Genomic DNA, 17,392 nt, shown 5'->3' on the forward strand with positions numbered 1-17,392 from the left:
AAAAGGAACACCCACGGAGCCATAGGTAGGGGAGACTATAGTCTCGCTGGCGGCTGGGTTGGAGACACAGGAAGCAGGAGCCACACAATCCGCAACCCGCTGCCCACTTCTCTCTGCCAACCAACCCCATTTGCTAGCTGCAATCCACCGTGCTAACTGCAATCCACTCCTGATAGCAAAGCCACCATCTTATTGCTAGCCCCCATTTGCTGCTAACGTAGCCACAGCAGTTATATTAGTGGCCAATGGCTCACTGGTTACAGCTGACGGCCAAATAGCCACAGCTGATGGCCATCCAATCACAGTTGATGGCCATTTACTACCTGAGCCAGCACCTTTCCACGTGAGGCCGAAAGCCGGGAAACTGCATTCCTGGCTCTGTCCCCACACTGACCAAGATACCACCTTGTCCTCAAGGACTTCAGGAGAGACGGCAAGGCAGGGTGTACCTATAAACACAAGGCCACACAGTGCCTGAGAATGCAGAGGCCAACTCTAGTATGAGAAGTGGAAGGCTACTAGAGAAAAAGGATATTTGCATTTAGTTTGAAGAGTTGAAAACATTCCCATGGTTCAAAAGCAAAAAGATTTTTTTTTCAGATCAGAAAAAAGACAAGGATGCCTACTTTCATTACTTCTATTCAACAACATAGTATTGGAAGTTCTAGATAGCATAATTAGGCCAAAAAGGAAAAAAAAAAAAAAGACATCCAAATGGAAAAGGAAGAGGTAGAAAAGAAGTAGAAATTGTATGTGTAGAAAACCCTAAAAGAGTCTACGCACACGCGCGCACACACGCACACACACACACAACTGTTAGAACTACCCCATTTCCCCGAAAATAAGACCTAGCCAGACAATCAGCTCTAATGTGTCTTTTGGAGCAAAAATTAATATAAGAAAAAAAAAATTAATATAAGACCGGGTCTTATATTATATGACCCGGTCTTATATTAAAGTAAAATAAGACGTGGTCTTATATTAATTTTTGCTCCAAAAGATGCATTAGAGCTGATTGTCTGGCTAGGTCTTATTTTCGGGGAAACATGATAATATGCAAATTCAACAAAGTTGTAGCATATTCAAGCAAATTCAAGCAAAGTTGTATGTAGTAAAACAACATACAAAAAACAGTTGCATTTCACACACTAGCAAAGAACAATTCAAAAAGGAAATTAAGGAAACAATTCCAATTATAATAGCACCAAAAAGAAAAAAATTCTTAGGAATAAATTTCACCAAGAAGGTAAAAGACTTGTACATTTAAAACTAAAATATGTTGCTGAAAGAAATAAAACAAGACTTAAATAAATGGAAAGACATGCTGAGTTCATGCACTGGAAAGCTTAATATTGTTAAGATGAGATCGTTTGCAGTTTGAGGAAGGAAATTTCCTTCCTCACAATTTCATGAACAGAAGATTCATTCTTACCGTAGCTCTTAGCAACCTCAGCATCTGATTTCTTTTTTTTCTTTCTTTCCTTCCTCACTCCCTCCCTCCCTTCCTTCCTTCTTTCTTTCTTTCCTTCCTTCCTAGGAGTGCGCAGCTCACAATGGCCCATGCGGGGATCAAACCGGCAACTTTGGTGTTATTAACACCACGCTCTAACCAACTGAGCTAACTGGCCACCCTTTTCTTTTTTTTATTAAGTCAAGAACACTCACCTTGGGCTGGCCTGGTGGCTCAGGCGGTTAGAGCTCCGTGCTCCTAACTCCGAAGGCTGCCGGTTAGATTCCCACATGGGCCAGTGGGCTCTCAACCACAAGGTTGCCAGTTCAACTCCTCAAGTCCCACAAGGGATGGTGGGCTCCGCCCCTGCACCTTGAGCTGAGCTGCCTCTCAAATGGCTCAGTTGGTTGGAGCGTGTCCTCTCAACCACAAAGTTGCCGGTTTGACTCCTCGAGTCACGCACGGGATGGTGGGCTGTGCCCCCTACAACTAGAAAACGGCAACTGGACCTGGAGCTGAGCTGCGCCCTCCATAACTAAGGCTGAAAGGACAATTTGACTTGGAAAAAATTCTGGAAGTACACACTGTTCCCCAATAAAGTCCTGTTCCTCTTCCCCAATAAAAATCTTTAAAAAAAAATAGAAAAAGAAAGAAAAAGAAGAACATAAAGAAATGGAAAGGAAGGAAGGGAGGGAGGAAAAAAGGAAGGGAAGAAAGAAAAGAGGGGAAAAAAACGCTTCTGTCAAAGCTCCCGCAAGCCACATGTACGACCTTGGCTCTCAGCTTCCTACGTCAGCCATCGCAAGCCTAGGGCTCAAGGTCAAGGGCAGCGCAGCCTCCCAGAACTCTCTTTCAGGCCATCCTCACCTTGCTGCCAGGAACCCATAGGAATCCAGGGAGATAAACAAAGCCCATTAGAAATTTCTGAAGGGGACTTGCAGCCCTGTGCTCTTGTCATTCTGCACCTGAGGATGCCTGGGTCACTGGTTGTCCACCTGGAATCCAGGGCTCTTTCCTCCGGGGTTGAATTGATGCAACTCTCCTCTTAGGTTAGGTAGACGAGACGTCACACCTGTCTGCAGGCTGCCTGCAACTAGAGCGCTCTCCTTTTCCCCCCCAAATTTAAAGAATTAATTAATAATTATAAAATACACTCAACATAAAATTTACCACCTTAACCATTTTAAGTGTCCAGGTCTGTGGTAATAAGCACATTCACACTGTTGTGTCACCATCCCCACCATCCATCTCCAGAACTTTCCCATCTTCCCCTCACTCACTCCCCTCCCCCAGGCCCTGGCCCCATCATCTGCTTCCTGTCTCTATGACTGACTCTGACTCCTCTGGGGACCTCGTATAAGGCGAATCACGGTATTTGTCCTTTTGTGTCTGGCTTATTTCACTTAGCTTAATATCCTCAAGATTCATCCATGTTGTAACAGGTGTCAGAATTTCCTTTTTTTTTTTAAAGCTGAATAATATCGCACTGTATTGATACACCACGTTTTGTCTAGCCATTTATCTATCAGTGGACACTTGGGTTGCTTCTACCTGTGGCTACTGTGAATAATGCTATCAACATGGGTGGGCAGACATCTCTGTGAGTCCGTTTCCAGTTCTTCTGGGTATACATTCAGAAGTGGGATTGCTGGATCACATGGTAATTCTATTTTTAATTGTTTGTGGAAACTTCACACTGTTTTCTGCAGCAGCTACATCATTTGACATTCCTTTTCTTTTTTATTTATAGAATCCCAGTTCTGTTTCAGCCTATAATGTACCCAGTTAAAAATACTTTCCCAGACTCCCTTGCCACAGCCGGTGGTCCTGAGACCCAGATCTAACCAATGAAGCAGGTGGAAATTTCTGCCCTGTTAAAAATACAATCCTTGGCTGTTGGCTCTCGGCCCTTAGTATTTCTCTCCTCCTGCCTGGATGTTACATTGGTGCCTGGAAGTGAAGCTGCTGTCTCCACCGCATGGAGGTGAAAGTCATACTCTGAGAATACTAAGAGCAGCCAGGGCCAAGATTGCCTGCCATGTTATTTGCAAATAATAGTAAGTCCCAAGTTATTTAAGTCAGCTGTTCTATTACGTGCAGCTGAATGCAATCCTAACTGACCTGAAAGGGTTGAGGTAACTGCGCTTCAGAGATCTTTGGAAAGAGTGTTTTAACTTTGCCTTGATTTTTATCGGTAGAGAACCATGGTGAGCACATACTGATGCCTCTGAGACTTCCTGTGTGACCTTAGGCAAATTACTTGACTCTTCTGTGCTTTGATTTCCTCCTTCATTAAATGGGGATAAGGATCACCCTCACTTGTTAGGACTAGCATTTGGGGCAAATGTATTAATGGTATTAGCTGGTCTTATTATTATTTTAAAAATTATTTTTTATTTTTTTTATTGGGGAATGTTGGGGAACAGTGTGTTTCTCCAGGGCCCATCAGCTCCAAGTGGTTGTCCTTCAGTCTACCTGTGGAGGGCACAGCCCAGTTCCAAGTCCTGTTGCCACTCTCAATCTTTAGTTGCAGGGGGCACAGCCCACTATCCCTTGTGGGAATCGAACTGGCAACCCTGTTGTTCAGAGCTCACACTCTAACCGACTGAGCCATCTGGCCGCCCCTAGCTGGTCTTACTATTATTGTCGTTGTGGATATTCCAGACACCTCATTCTGGCATTCAGGTCTCATCTCCCAGCCTGATCACTAAGCACTGCACACTCTGACTTTGTTCATGCTGTTTCTTTTACCAGAATGTTTTTCTTTCTACGCCTCTCATCTAACCTTAGTGGGCATATTGGGATTTTGCCTGCCCAGCAGCCATTCTCCCTACTTCTCGTAACAGAGGGGAAGGAGAGACTACCTCTCTCTGATTCTCAGTTCATATACTTTGGGGAAGCAATAGCCAGTCTCTGCTTCCAATCTCAAGGGACTGGCCACATGACCCCGGCCTGGCAAAATAAAAAATCACTCCCAACCTTAGAGATCAAGCCAGCCAATGAGAGGATTAGGAAACAGGAGCTGTCCTTCTGTTGGAATAGCTGGGTTAAGGAGGATGGAGTAATGGGGAAGGCATCCCATTCGCCACCACTAGGGAAGCGCCTGCCAAGAGGGAAGCCCACAGAGAGGCAGGAACAAAGACAAGGCAGGGAGTCCTGACCTCATGGCTAGATGTGAGCACCTAGATACAGCTATGCCTGAAAGCCACCCCCTGGATTTTTCAGTTACGTGTGCCAGTATATTTCCTTTCTTGCATAAGCCAGTTTGGGTTGAATTTCTGCTACACTTAACGGAAGCCCCTGGCAGACATGACAAACCAACTCTTATCCTCTAAGGCTCAGCTCAAGTATCACCTCCTCCCTCACACCTCACCAGCCTCCTCTCCATCACTGGTGGCTGCAGTGTCCCTCCAGTGCTCTGCCACAATCACCCTGTACATCCATATGGTCACTAGAATGGGAACTGCTAGAGGGCAGGGACTTCATTCTTGTTCATGGCAGTACCCCCAACTCCCAGATGGAGCTCGATACACAATGAATGAATGAATGATAAATGCAATACTTCCTTGAGAAGCCTTATTAGACAGTGGGGGTTTCCATAAAGTCACCTCAAGAATCACTTAACGAATGAAAATTGATGTTTTTATTCATTTTAAACCCCCTGAAACCAAATGAAATCTTTTGTGCAATGTGAATTTTTTATGGAGAGAGGGGTTCTAGTTTTCATCAGATTGCCAAAGAATAAGAGTTTTACAACCTCTGCCTTACGAAAAAAGTCCTCTAGGAGATGGAGGTTAATTCAGTCTGAATTTAATTGTGTCCACCTTACGTAAAACAGCCAGATCTTGAACATCTTTTTTCATTGGGCAAACTGGTTTTAGTAAGTCTTTAAAATATTAAATGTCTGTCTTCCTAAGGACAATGAGAAAAATCATTCATCCCCTACTTTAACAGATGGAGAAACTGAGACACGGGGAAGGGAAGGGGTTTGCCCAAGGTCACAGAGCAGGTTGGTGGCAGAGCTGGTCTTCCCCTCTTTGAGCTATACCCCCCTTCCTTTATTTTGTTCAGGATCTGAACCTCTTTACTGAGTTTGGGGATCTGCCAGCTGCCTGCCACTTTAGACTTTCCGAAGGCCAGATATCTGCCTTCCCAGCATCCACTGTACAAGAACATGAGCATGTGACCTGGATTCAGCCAATTATATCCTCACACACAAGACTGACTCCAGAGCCAGACTGCAGATCTGGCACCCATTGTCCTTTTGATTCTGAAACCACCCAATCTGGTTTGTGACATCTGCAAACAAGAATCTGCTTGATAAAATGTCTATTAGATTAAAACTGAACTGAAGTAACCCATGTCTGGGGCTGAAACAACCACTCATGTCACTTCAAATTCTTGGTCTCATGATCTCCTACTTTGAACATTCCTCTGAGGTTGATCTGAATTCCATTTATTTTCATTGTTATCTTTGTTTAATTATAGCACGTACTTAAATGTAAAAACCTTAGAAAGTAGAAAACTTAGAAGCTTCTCAGAATCAATAGACAGACACCCACAATGAATTCAGGGTGATCGCTGTTTGTATTTCTTCTAGTCTCCTCTCTGTCTCTCTCTCTAACTATATATATATATATCGTTATATATATATATTTTTTTAAAAAATATATAAACATGCAGATTTTTATGAAATGGGATTCTTCTCTATGCACAATGTGGTAGTCACTAAGCTTGCTCTTCTAGGTCCAAAAAGGATTGCTCTTTTTTTGTTCCCAAGTGAAGTCAGTGGGGCCTTATTGATTGAGCCAGAGACTTTTTCCTAGCTTGGCAACCCATGGAGGCACATGTCAAGACAGAGCCTCCATATTCCTGGGTCCCTGAGTGACTACACAACATAAACTCGTGTGTGAAGAAAAACAATTGCCTTTTGTTGATGTAAACCACTTAGATGATGGGGATATTTGTTATAGCAGCATATAACCAGCCTGTCCTGACTGGTAACGTTTTCTTACTCTTATTTTTAAATAACTATAGACTCACAAGAAGTTGCACAAACAGTAGAGAGAGGCCCCGCATAGCCCCTTCCCCTAACATCCCTCAGGGTAGAGAAGATCTTACCTCACTGCAGTAGTTTATTAAACTCCAGAGATTGACATTAGTATAACACAATTAACAAGACTATAGACTAGACTTGGGTTTTATGACCGATACCATATTGTGGCCCGTTCCCCCCCTTTCTGTCATATGTGAACCCTTCCTCATGCCTGTGATATGAAGTTTAATGGCTGTTCAGTATCTTCTGGATGAACCTTGGCAGGCATTGCCACTCCATTACTGTTGAGCACTTTCATTCCCATCAAAAACACGGGAATGATACCTGTTCATATATTTTTGTATCACAAATGATTTCCTTAAGAGAAATTCCTGAGAAAAGGGTATAAATATTTTTAACTCATCTTTGTTTATTCAGCAAACAAGGTAGCATTTATTTTACAGTTTCCACCAATTCATATTTACCACTGCCCCCTCGTTTGTTACTTATCAACAAGCCTTCATGGGTGTCATGGAGTATGCTTTGAAAACACCTTTTTAGGATTCTCTTAGGGAAGGCCTACATACTTCCTCCCCCAGATTGTCAACAAAGGCAAGAAGGGGCAGGAAAGAGTCATTTGAGATGAGGCTCAGGGGAAAATGATTTGCCAGGTGAGGCCCTCTGGGAAGAGGGACATGCACATGCAAATGCTCAGAAGTCTGCGGTATAAAATTTCAGTGTGGCTGAGGTTAGAATATGGCTGGAGAGATGCCAGGTTCAGATGATCAGGGCCCATGTGCACTCAGGAATTGCAATAGTTTAGAAGACTCTGGCTAAGTGGGAAGAGCACCCAGGCAGGGAGTGAGGAGGCCAGCCAGGGAACCAGCGGGGAGCTGACCACACGAGTTGAGACCAGCGATGGTGAAGGTGGTGGACCAGGTGGGGGAGGAGAGGTGGATAGACTGAAGAGTTACTGAGAAAGGAGAAGGGCTGAGCTGGGGGACTGACTGGATGATGGAGCCTGAAGGAAAGGAATGACCACTGACTTGGATGGCTGGGGGCCTTTGGGGCCACCTGTGAGGTGGCGATACAGGAGCAGAATCAGATGTGAGAGGAACGTGATGAGTTGGGCTCTGGCCACCTCGTAAGTATTAATTCTCCGGAAGATACAAATGGCCTCATGGCAGTAGAAATTTTTGAGACCATGACATAAACTTAAAACCCAAGTATTCTGTTGAATTAAACATTGATGAGAAATCTAGTAATGGTTCTTAAAATGCATGAACACGTGTCCAGAACCTCACCAGCTTGGAGAAGCTCCCAACTCCATCCTCTTATCCCTTTGGAATGTGGTGTGTCTGGGATGTATCCAGAGTAAATATCTGGGATCCTGGGTGTGCACTAAAGATGGCATCTTGCTGGACATTTCATTGTGCCACTTGCTTTTCTATCCTTAACAATGCTCTATAGATCTTTCCATGTTAATTTAATTAGACCTGTGTCATTGGAAAAGTTGTTTTAGGATCTTTCTAGTTACTGTTGCTGCACAAGAAATCACCCATCATCCTAGTGGCTTAAAACCACAGTTTAGTCTTTCTCATGGTTTCCACGTGTCGGGAATGTGGGAAGGGCTCAACTACGCTGGTGCACACAGCTCGGGGAAGAGAGCTGGAGCAGCTGGAGATTGGCCAGCAATCTCTTTCTCATGTGGTCTGGGTGGTCTCAGCATAGGCTTGTTTGGGCTTCCTCGCAACATGGAAGTCTCCAGGCAGTTGGGCTGTTTCATGGCAGCTGGTGGCTTCAGGAGTTGAGTGTTCCAACAAGCAAAGGTAGAAGCTGTGGTGCCTTGTATGTCTCCCTCTCAGCAGTCGTGGTGTCATTTCCACCGCTCTCCACGGGTTACCAGTGAATCCCAAGCTAAACTCGAGAATTAGTCTATGTCTTGATGGGGGGAGTTGCAAGGTTCTAGAACTGCTTGTGGGATGGGGGATATTCTTGTGGTATTTTGTCACGTGAGGTCCCATACTCTTCCTGACTGCCCCCCTCCCAGTCTCAGTTCTGTCAGGGCACTCCATGGCCTCCATCTTGCCCTGACATCTGACATTCCAGCTGTAAGCCATTCCATGGATATCCCCACCCATGACTTACTGAGGCCCCCTCTGTGTCCCCAGCCTGCACCCCATTGCTCAGCCCACCACCCTTTCCATGGGGCTATTTCACTCTGCTAGACCCAGGCAAGACTTTTCTCCCTGAGGGCTCTTGTGTCTCCCAAACCTGGGCTCAAATCTGTGTGACTTTGGGCAAATGTCTCAACCTCTCTGAGCCCCTCCTGCAATCTGCAAAATGGGAATAAAGCCTCCCCACCCCTCAGGGTTGTTGGAATAAATGGGGAAGGCAGGCACTGGCCAGCAGGGCAGAGATGGAGGGGATGGGCCGTCCAGATAGATGGGTGCTGGGAGGGGAGGCAGCAAGCAGCTGTCACCAGGAGTGGCAGTTCAGGCTAATGGAGGTCCCGGGTTTGTGGCCAGTGTCCACATGAGGGCCAGGCTGGTTCCAGGACCTCAGGTCAAGGGTGACGTGGGAGAGCCAGGCCTGCAGCTTTGACCTCTCATCCCCACCACAGCCCACGTGTCCCTGGGTGACCATGACACTTGGCTTTGCACATGTGGATGCTCAGCCAAACTAACTCCTGTCAATTCCCTTCCTTTTTCTTCAAAAAAATTATTTTCCTTTAGTCACCACACAAAATCCAGAAATGCCTCAAGAAGGAAGTAGAAACCTTCCCGAGCATCTTTTGGTTTACCTCCCACTGGGCTGAGAGAAGTGTAGAGAGCTGGCCAAGGTCACACAGCCTGGAAGTGGCAGGCCCAGGATTCAAACCCACGACCACCTGGAGTGGAAGCTGAGCACCACTTGAGAACCACCGGTTCCAGGACGGGGTGCAGCCTCGGGCAAATGCTTCCCTCCTCTGTGCCTGGCTTCTCATAAGAAAACGGGGTAACCACCAATGGGTGGTGAGCTCACACCTCATTTCCTGTGTTTTCAGGCTTCATGAACCTCCTTCTCAATGTGGCCCCCAATACCTGGCCCCTCAGTGACAGAACCCACATTAGCTGGGCACACAGGCAACAGTGGAAAGGTGACATTTCTCAGCTTCCTAAGAAGGGTGTGATACAGCTAGATGTGACCATTTGACTACTACGCCAAGGGGCACATAAGAGTGATGTGTCAGTTTCCAGAGAGGGTCTCTAAAGGGGGGAGTAGAGTGGGCCCTTCTCCTCCCCAATTGCCTCCTGTTGACAGCTGGAACGTGGAATGGATAGATGGAGCGTCAGCATCCATCCTGGGCCATGAGGCGACCTTGAACATAAGGGTGGCACATAGTGAAACCACAAGACAGAAGTTTTTCTCCAACACTGTGAGGCACCAACTGTACACTCTAACATGAGAGAAATGGTCACATCTAAAGTCAATTTTACTTTGGATTTTGCTGCCATTCACCAACAAACTGTATCATCATACTTTACTCATCTTCAAGTTCTGAGTGTACTTTTTTCCCTCTCAAAGGACTCAATTTTCAATTGACCTCATTTCGAATACCATGAAATCAAGGGTTTGGTGAACTGATTTTCTGTAAATATTAAAATAAATGCAAATCTATTAAAATAAAGTCAAAGCTATTCAAAGAAAAGGTGGATTTCCAAAATGATCGTGTGAGGATCCTGAAAAATCTGTTTCCTAACAGCAACAATAAAACTAGACAGAGTTGTTGAAAACAACCATTTCAGGATTTATCAAAGGCATCTGACAAACTAAGAAGTGTTTACTCAAGAAAACTGCCTGAATGGCGAGCAGTGGGAGACTGGGGTATTTTATTTTTGCCTGGGGTTGCTCCCAGCCTGGGACTCCCGGTTCCTGCCTGCGGACCGTAAACATCACTGCTGGGCAGTGGTGCTCACTTGATCTGGAGCTGAGTGGCAAACCCTCAGGCCCTTGGGCATATTGGCAACAGCAGGGGTCTCACAGTAAATGAATGGGCCAGGCCATGGGCTCCTAACCAGCCCGCAGTTGCCAGGAGGTCCAGGAACCAGACAGCCTCAGTTGGGCCCATGCATTCCGAGGGGCTGCGCGCATGCTCGGGAGAGCTGGAGAGTGTCCCGCAACCCACAAATCTCAACCTGCTCAACGGGAGGCCATATGCATGACAGAAAATTCAAGAGGCAGAGGGCAAAGGCAGGTCTCACCTGCAAAATGCCTGAGCCTAGGCCACTGGTACGGGGCCTCATGACTCAGGTGTTTAAGCACCACTTCCGAGCCATCACTGGCCGACCCGGGGTGACTCCTAGAGGAAGCCAGATTGAAAATAAGAATTAAAACAAAACCCTCAAACTGAACAGAATCACCAGTGGCTGCACACTGCGGGGGAGTCAAATCCTAAAGAAACACAAAACAAAACACCACAACTCCCTGTGGGAGGAATCAGAATTCAGACTTGTTACAACCCATTATTTTTAAAATGTCCACTTTTGAACAAAAACATTTGAAGACATGCGAAGAAATAGGAAACCGTGACCTACACTAAGGCAAAAAGCAGTCAATAGAACCTTTCTCTGAGGGGGTCCAGATGTTGGACTTGAAATCAGCCATTATAAATATGTTCAAAGAACTAAGGGACACCATGTTTGAAGAATTAAAGGCAAGTATGACAACAGTGACTCAGGAAACACAAGGTCTTAATGAAGAGACAAAAATCAGAGACAGCCCAAAGGAGTTCCGGACCTGGAAGCCCTCCCTGCTCACTGGGCTCCCAGGTGCCCCGAGTTTCATCATCACGACACTGCTCGCCATGGCACCTGCCTGTTCGTGTGACACGGCCCCGATCCCGCCTGGTCTGCAGGTAGGGAAGGGACCCAGCTGCTGGCTGAGTGGCAGAGCGGCTTGCATAGGTCACGACGAATGACAGTGACCCCCATAGGGCCAGGCACCTGAGCTTGCTGTCAGACAGTCTGAGGCCTGGCTAAGTCCTTTCCCTTTGCCTCAGTATCCCCTGGGAGAGGTCCCCTGGGATGTGGTGACAGGACAGGAGGCCCCACACAGGCCGCCAGGGCCTCGCACCGCCAATGCGCCAGGACCCAAGACGAGTTCACCAGAAGAAGGCACGGTTGTGAGTCTTGTTGTCGGTTTAATTTATTACTGTTTGACATCCAGTGACACTGACATACCCTCGCTGGGCCTGCGGAAGCCGGCCCGGCGAGCGTGACCTGTCCGATAAAATACAGTACAAGGGGTGGACGGCTACACACATGCACCCACGGCTTAAACTACAGCGACTCCAAACTGCGGTCGCAACAGTACTGTCAGGAAAGGAAAAGGAAAGCAGAGGTCGTGTGTTCCCCAATTCACAACTTTGTTTTTTTGTCATTTTAAAACAGTTAATGCTGTTACAAATGCTACTGATGCCAGCGCAGGGCCAGACACAAACAGTCCTACATCTTCTCTGCTGTATAAATATGGAAGATTTTCGTTTATACAGTTCTCTCCCACGTCTGAAACTACATCTGCTGCTACCCATTACTGCTAAGGGCTACACGTCTCGGCTCTGCAACGAGGGGCTCGGGGTCGAGACTCTGGAATGTCGGGACTCAGTCTTCCTCACTGCCACTTCCTGAGCGGTCCTGCGGGGGGACAGGAGGAGAGAGCATGAGTGGGTGCCCTCGAGGGATCCCTGAAACGGAAACACCAATGTGGGCAATGGAGCCGCTCCCCCTGGGGCTGCATGAGCAGCACAGGTGCCATGAGGCTCGAGGTGGAGCGGCCTCTGGCCTCAGCCCTTTTGCCACAACTATACCCCGACGTCACTTTCCTCCTGAGGCCGGGCCCCCTGTGCCCACACTGACTCTTCCTCGGGAGCTGGGAGTCTCACTGCTGTCTGCCCTCCCTGTGGCTGTTCCTGACCACGTAGGCTCTTGGCTTGCCCGTTTAAACATTTTAAGCAGCTTGGTAAAGGTCACAAAACGGCCTGCAGGGTCCGCACAGGGCACATGGGGCACCGTTATAGCCCAGACGTCTTCTCCAGAAACAAGGGCCACCTTTCCCCATCAGGATGTCACTGACCCCCTCAGAAAGTCATGTGTGTCTTTGGTCAGATCTATGCCAAGGGACTTGGTTTTGCTGTTCTTGCAAATATCTACAGAAGACCAGCAACACGGAAAAGGAGCTTACTGACCTTGGCCAGGAGCCTCACCCCAAAATCCACTCCACCACCCTGCTCAGTACAAGTGGAAACTGAGGCTTCGAAGTGAAGTGAACTGCCCCGGACCCACGGCAGGGAAGGGCCAGGGGACAAAGCTTACTTAAACCCAGCAAGTGGGTCTGCCCCTCACACTCCGAAACTGTCCACTGCGGGCTCGACATGCATGTAGCTTCTCCCGTTTGTGGGGACTGCAGCTCGTGCTAGAGGACACACATCACCGCGGCACCACTTAGCCCCACTCAGTGTTTGTTCCACATTGTTTTTGTAATTGCAGAGCCAGGGGTTCTTGTTTTTTTAACCCACTAACACTGTTTGGAAATCCTCCTAGGCAGGAGCAGAGGAGCCTGGGGTGTGCCATGTGGGATGAGGACGCCATGACAGCCCTGACTGGATGGCACTGTCTGCTTGGGGAGGACATATGCCGAGGGGGCAGGGGCTGTGTGGGGGCACCTTCAATCCCAGTGTCTCCTGCCACCACCCCCTGCCCCCACCCAACCCAGGGCTGAGGTAGGCTAGGTGGCGTCCTGGGCAGACAGCTCTGCAGGCTGCTGCAGCGGGAAAAGGAAGCCCACCCCATCCCCCCAGGTGCCCACTGGTGCTGAGTGTCACATGGAATTGGGCTTGAGTTACAGGCCAGGGAACGCTGAGCCTCAGTTTCCCCATCTGTGGAGTGGGGGTGTTAGAGCATCTACCCCCACAGGGACCGTGGGGTAAGGGCCCAGGACCTGGCATGGGGATGGACCTCCGACAGGCTACTGCCCAGGGCCCTGCGGCCTCACCTCCTCCTGCTCCTCCTCACTGTCGTCGTCGCTCACCACAGGCTTGGCCCGCGACCCGCGGCTTGGCCGCCGTCGGCCCCCTTTCAGCCGATCCTGTGCCTTCTCCTTCCGGCCCAGCTTGATCTTCACTTTGACTGAGCGGGCTGGGGTGATGACCAGAAAAGGGGGGGGAGGATGTGAGCTTAGGGGAGCACGGCACCTCCTGAATTGGGGGCATCTGGGAGCTGGGTGGGCTGTGAAAAGGCGGCGCCGCAAGGCCTCTCTGGTTCTCATAGGTGAGTGTGAACCCCGAGATGCCGACTGGCTCCGGAAGCCCCATCCACCCACCCAGGCACCCCAGAACTCACACTCGGACTCCGAGCCTTCCTCCTCGCCATCGTCTTCCTCCTCGCTTTCCTCGCCCTCACTGTCATCCTCTTTCTCTATTTTCTGCCGCACACTGGTGAAAACGGACTGTAGGACAATGGAGTCTTCGTAGATCTGGTGGAGACACAGGCTCGAGTGGGCTGGGCCCCGACGGGGGGCCTGCCCATCCCACCCCACCTGAGCCACAGTTCTGGCCAGGGCAGCCCGTGTGGGGCACGGCGATATCTCAATAATCCTTTCCCCATCGGTGTCTGAGAGAGCGTCAGGATTATGAAATCGTCCTGGACAAAAGGTCAGGCGTGTTACTTTGGAAACAGCCGCAGGTTCCTTCCTCTCCCAGAATCACAGTGAACATCTACTTTTAAAGGATCTGAGGTCTACAACAACTAGAAACGCACACCCCATTGAAGCCAGCATTTACCCCAACCTTCTGACTGTAAAATCTTTTCCAGAAGGCACCTATTCCCAACACTCTTGGGAAAACTTTACTACGTTGAGGCTGTGTGTGTGTGTGTGTGTGTGTGTTATTAATCTCATCATAGAAAAAGACACATCCACAAGATTTTCAAGCAGTCCCATAATGAATTCAAAATTAAATTCCAAGATATACACAGATCCCTCCCAGGGCCCTCCTGGATGGATGGGATTGAGTCTATTTTCTGTATTTCACCTGTCGTTTGTTTTTCTGCCTTTTCAGTAAAGAACACATATTGCTTTTGTAATTTGTAAAATATTCCAAGCTGCTGGGAATTATTTTTAAACCAATCAATTCCAAAGGGAGCAAGGGGCATGTGGCTTGAGGCGGAGCTGTGAAGGTGGCAAAGGCCTGGAGTGGGTGCCTCCTCCCCCTGCGTCCTCACCAGGGAGCCCTCCAGGTTGAAGGTCTGCGCGTTCTGACACAGCAGCATGACGTCCTTTTCCAGGTCATTGAGGCTGCGATACTTGTGGTTGCGAATGCGTTCCTGCAGGTGGGGGGCAGGAGAAGCAGCCTTACCTGGGGACCCCGCCTCTGGACTCGGGCGGGGACTCCCTCTCCTAACAAGGTCACAGCGCAGGCTCCAGGCTCCTCCGTAGACGCAGAAGCCCAGACCCACTGAACACAAGGGCCGCATGCACGACTGGAGGCCTGAGCTGAGAGTAACCCTGAAGGAGCCCCGAGTACTGGCTACCTGCTGACACAGCCCCAGGGACTTCAAGGCCATGAGGAACCCCAAGAGCCAATGGTGGGATCCCTGGCCACGGGGCCTAAGGTCCTGGGTTAGATTCCCCTAAACGCCCACCCCGCACTCGGGAGTTACCTTAATCTTCTTGAAGTCCACAGGCTTGCGGATGAGCTCGTAGTACTCAGGCAGCTCCTTGCGAGAGGGCAGCTGGATAAACACCTCACTGAGCTGACGTCCACTACTACTGCAAGGGGACACAGTGGGCGTCACTCCCAGGCCCTGCCCACTGGGGCAGCTCCCACAGGGCTACCCTCCATTGTTTGAGGACAGAGAGGATGAGAAAATCAAAGGCAACTCGGGCGTTCTTTCCTGTACACGTGTTGCCTTGGGAGTTCTGGAACATTCCTGAGAGGCAACCAGGCAGAGAGACCTTGGCACTTGAAAGATCACAATCACACACGATGCAAAAATCACTTTGCTCATGTTGGGAGCATTAAGTGCCAACGTTTTCCGAGGTGGATTTTTGTAAGCATGTTGTGCGACCCCCACGAGCATGTTGTGTCTCTTGCGGGCAGCACTTAAGAGCAATGAACTTCAGAGCATTTTGCAAAAACCCCAGGAGGGAAGATGCCCCCCAGCAAGATGTTAATGGAAGACAAAAGGCTGTTTCTAGTCCTTTCCCCTGAGAAAGCACTTGTTTTCCACAAGGGATCAGAGGAAAGATGTGCCACTTGTGGCCCTGAGAAGCAACGGGGCCTCATGCACCGTCTCTTGGGTCTCATGTTTGGAGGAACCCATGCACTGAGCCAGGTCATGCCACACCTGAGCCTGGCTGTGTTGGAGACAGGAACTCAGAGGCGACATCACTCCTGGTGTCTGCCTGCGGAGGGAGCAGGCGCATCAAGGACTGAAAGACCAGGATAGAAAACAAGCTCTCTAGTGCGATTTCCCTTTGTTCCCACAGCCTTGCCTGACCCGCCCCAGGGGTCCTGCTGGGACTCCTGAGCCAGGCAGCAGAAGCCCAAGGCTGCGGCCCAGGGAGCTGGTGAGTTGGGGCCGATCCTGTTCCACAGGTGCCGTTTCCTCACCCAGGCGCCCACACACTCTGGCGGTGGTTTCCACATCCCACAGCCAAGGTGTCTGCCCCGCCGCCCCTGGCTCCTTCTGCTGCTTCACCACTTGGGCTTTGCAGTCACTTCTCAGAGATGGTCGATCTGGGCCCAGCGCTGCCAGCGGGCTGTTTAAGCTTGTTTTGCTCCGTTTCTCTTACTTTCTTTTCAAGATTATTCTTAAAGGACAGAGTAGCCCACTCACTCCATCCTGCAGCTGCCCATCCTGACTGCATCCCATTCTTGTTTTTGTCGACTATTGTGGAAGACAGCAGGGACAGTACAATTGCTGTTTGGGTTTTGTCCCTGGATACTCCCGATTTCACAATGGCCTTAAGGAGCAGCGTGGCCAGGACTGCCCCCAAGGCTGTTCCCAGCGGGATCCCAGGCGGCCCACTGCTCACTGGGGGTTCTGTGCATCACGAGGCCTCTGGCCCAACAGCTGGGCTGGAGCCCGGTCCCTACACCTCACTTGCCTTGGACAAGTGCCATCACTCAGTCCTTGCTCTGGGCCAAGTACACCTTAACACTGGTTCCCACCAAGCTCTGTTATTCTAATTGTTGCAATGAGGAACCGGAGGCAAAAGTTCAGCCTGCTCTGGCTGGGCACAGCCCACCTTGGGCCTTGCCTTCCAAGCCTTTCTTCCCAGTGTTACGTGAGGACGCCAGCAAGTGGCAGCTTCCCTTCCAGGTGGCGTTTTCAGCAACATCCTGCCCTGTGCGGGGTCCAGCTGTCACAGATAAGGGAGGATGCGCCACCTCTAGGCCATCTTCCCAGCCAGCGAGCCCCTCCCTGGATGCACAGGTTTCTTTTCTCTCGTGAACGGGTTGTGGGTAAAGTTTGGCCACAGGCAACCGGAATTTATGTCAACTCCAAAAATGAGAACAGGTAACAAAACACGCTGGCTGCTTCACCACGGATAAGCAGACTGGGGAGAAGGGAAAGAGGTCATCCCAGCTCTGCTCTGGGAAACTTTGGTCCTAAAGCTCAGGAAGAGCCTGGATCGGAACACGGCCCACAACTCAGCTGCACACGTCTGGCTCTCCCCATGGAACCTTCTAAGCAAACAGCCCTCTATTTTACACTCTGACCCAGGACTCCTGTCCACAGGCCTAAAATAACAAGTCCCGCAGGGTGACAGTCTGGCTCCCAAACAAAGTACTAAGGACTTGGAAGTTTCTACTCTGTTTCGTTGAGAAATGCTAGTTGGGGCCCAAAACATTCATTTTACAGCCC

The 17,392-nt window shown here is 49.2% G+C and overlaps 1 protein-coding gene across 6 annotated transcripts in view; it reads right to left on the reverse strand.

Annotated features, from left to right (window-relative positions):
• Positions 1 to 11,656: 11,656 nt before the first annotated feature.
• Positions 11,657 to 17,392, reverse strand: part of SMARCA4 (SWI/SNF related BAF chromatin remodeling complex subunit ATPase 4) — an 84,964-nt gene continuing 79,228 nt past the window's right edge. For 4 of the 6 annotated variants that reach the window (XM_081076521.1, XM_081076525.1, XM_081076524.1 and 1 more), the window contains 5 exons: positions 15,182 to 15,290; positions 14,744 to 14,845; positions 13,865 to 13,997; positions 13,518 to 13,660; positions 11,657 to 12,160 (listed from right to left, as the gene is read on the reverse strand). In XM_081076521.1, coding sequence (XP_080932647.1) covers positions 12,128 to 12,160; positions 13,518 to 13,660; positions 13,865 to 13,997; positions 14,744 to 14,845; positions 15,182 to 15,290 — 520 coding nt within the window. In that variant the 3' untranslated portion in view covers positions 11,657 to 12,127. The remainder of the gene's footprint in view (positions 12,161 to 13,517; positions 13,661 to 13,864; positions 13,998 to 14,743; positions 14,846 to 15,181; positions 15,291 to 17,392) is intronic. The other 2 variants (XM_081076526.1, XM_081076523.1) reach the window with 1 other exon arrangement.

This window comes from Rhinolophus hipposideros (assembly GCF_964194185.1).
Source record: "Rhinolophus hipposideros genome assembly, chromosome: 16".
Taxonomy (NCBI): Eukaryota; Metazoa; Chordata; class Mammalia; order Chiroptera; family Rhinolophidae; genus Rhinolophus; species Rhinolophus hipposideros.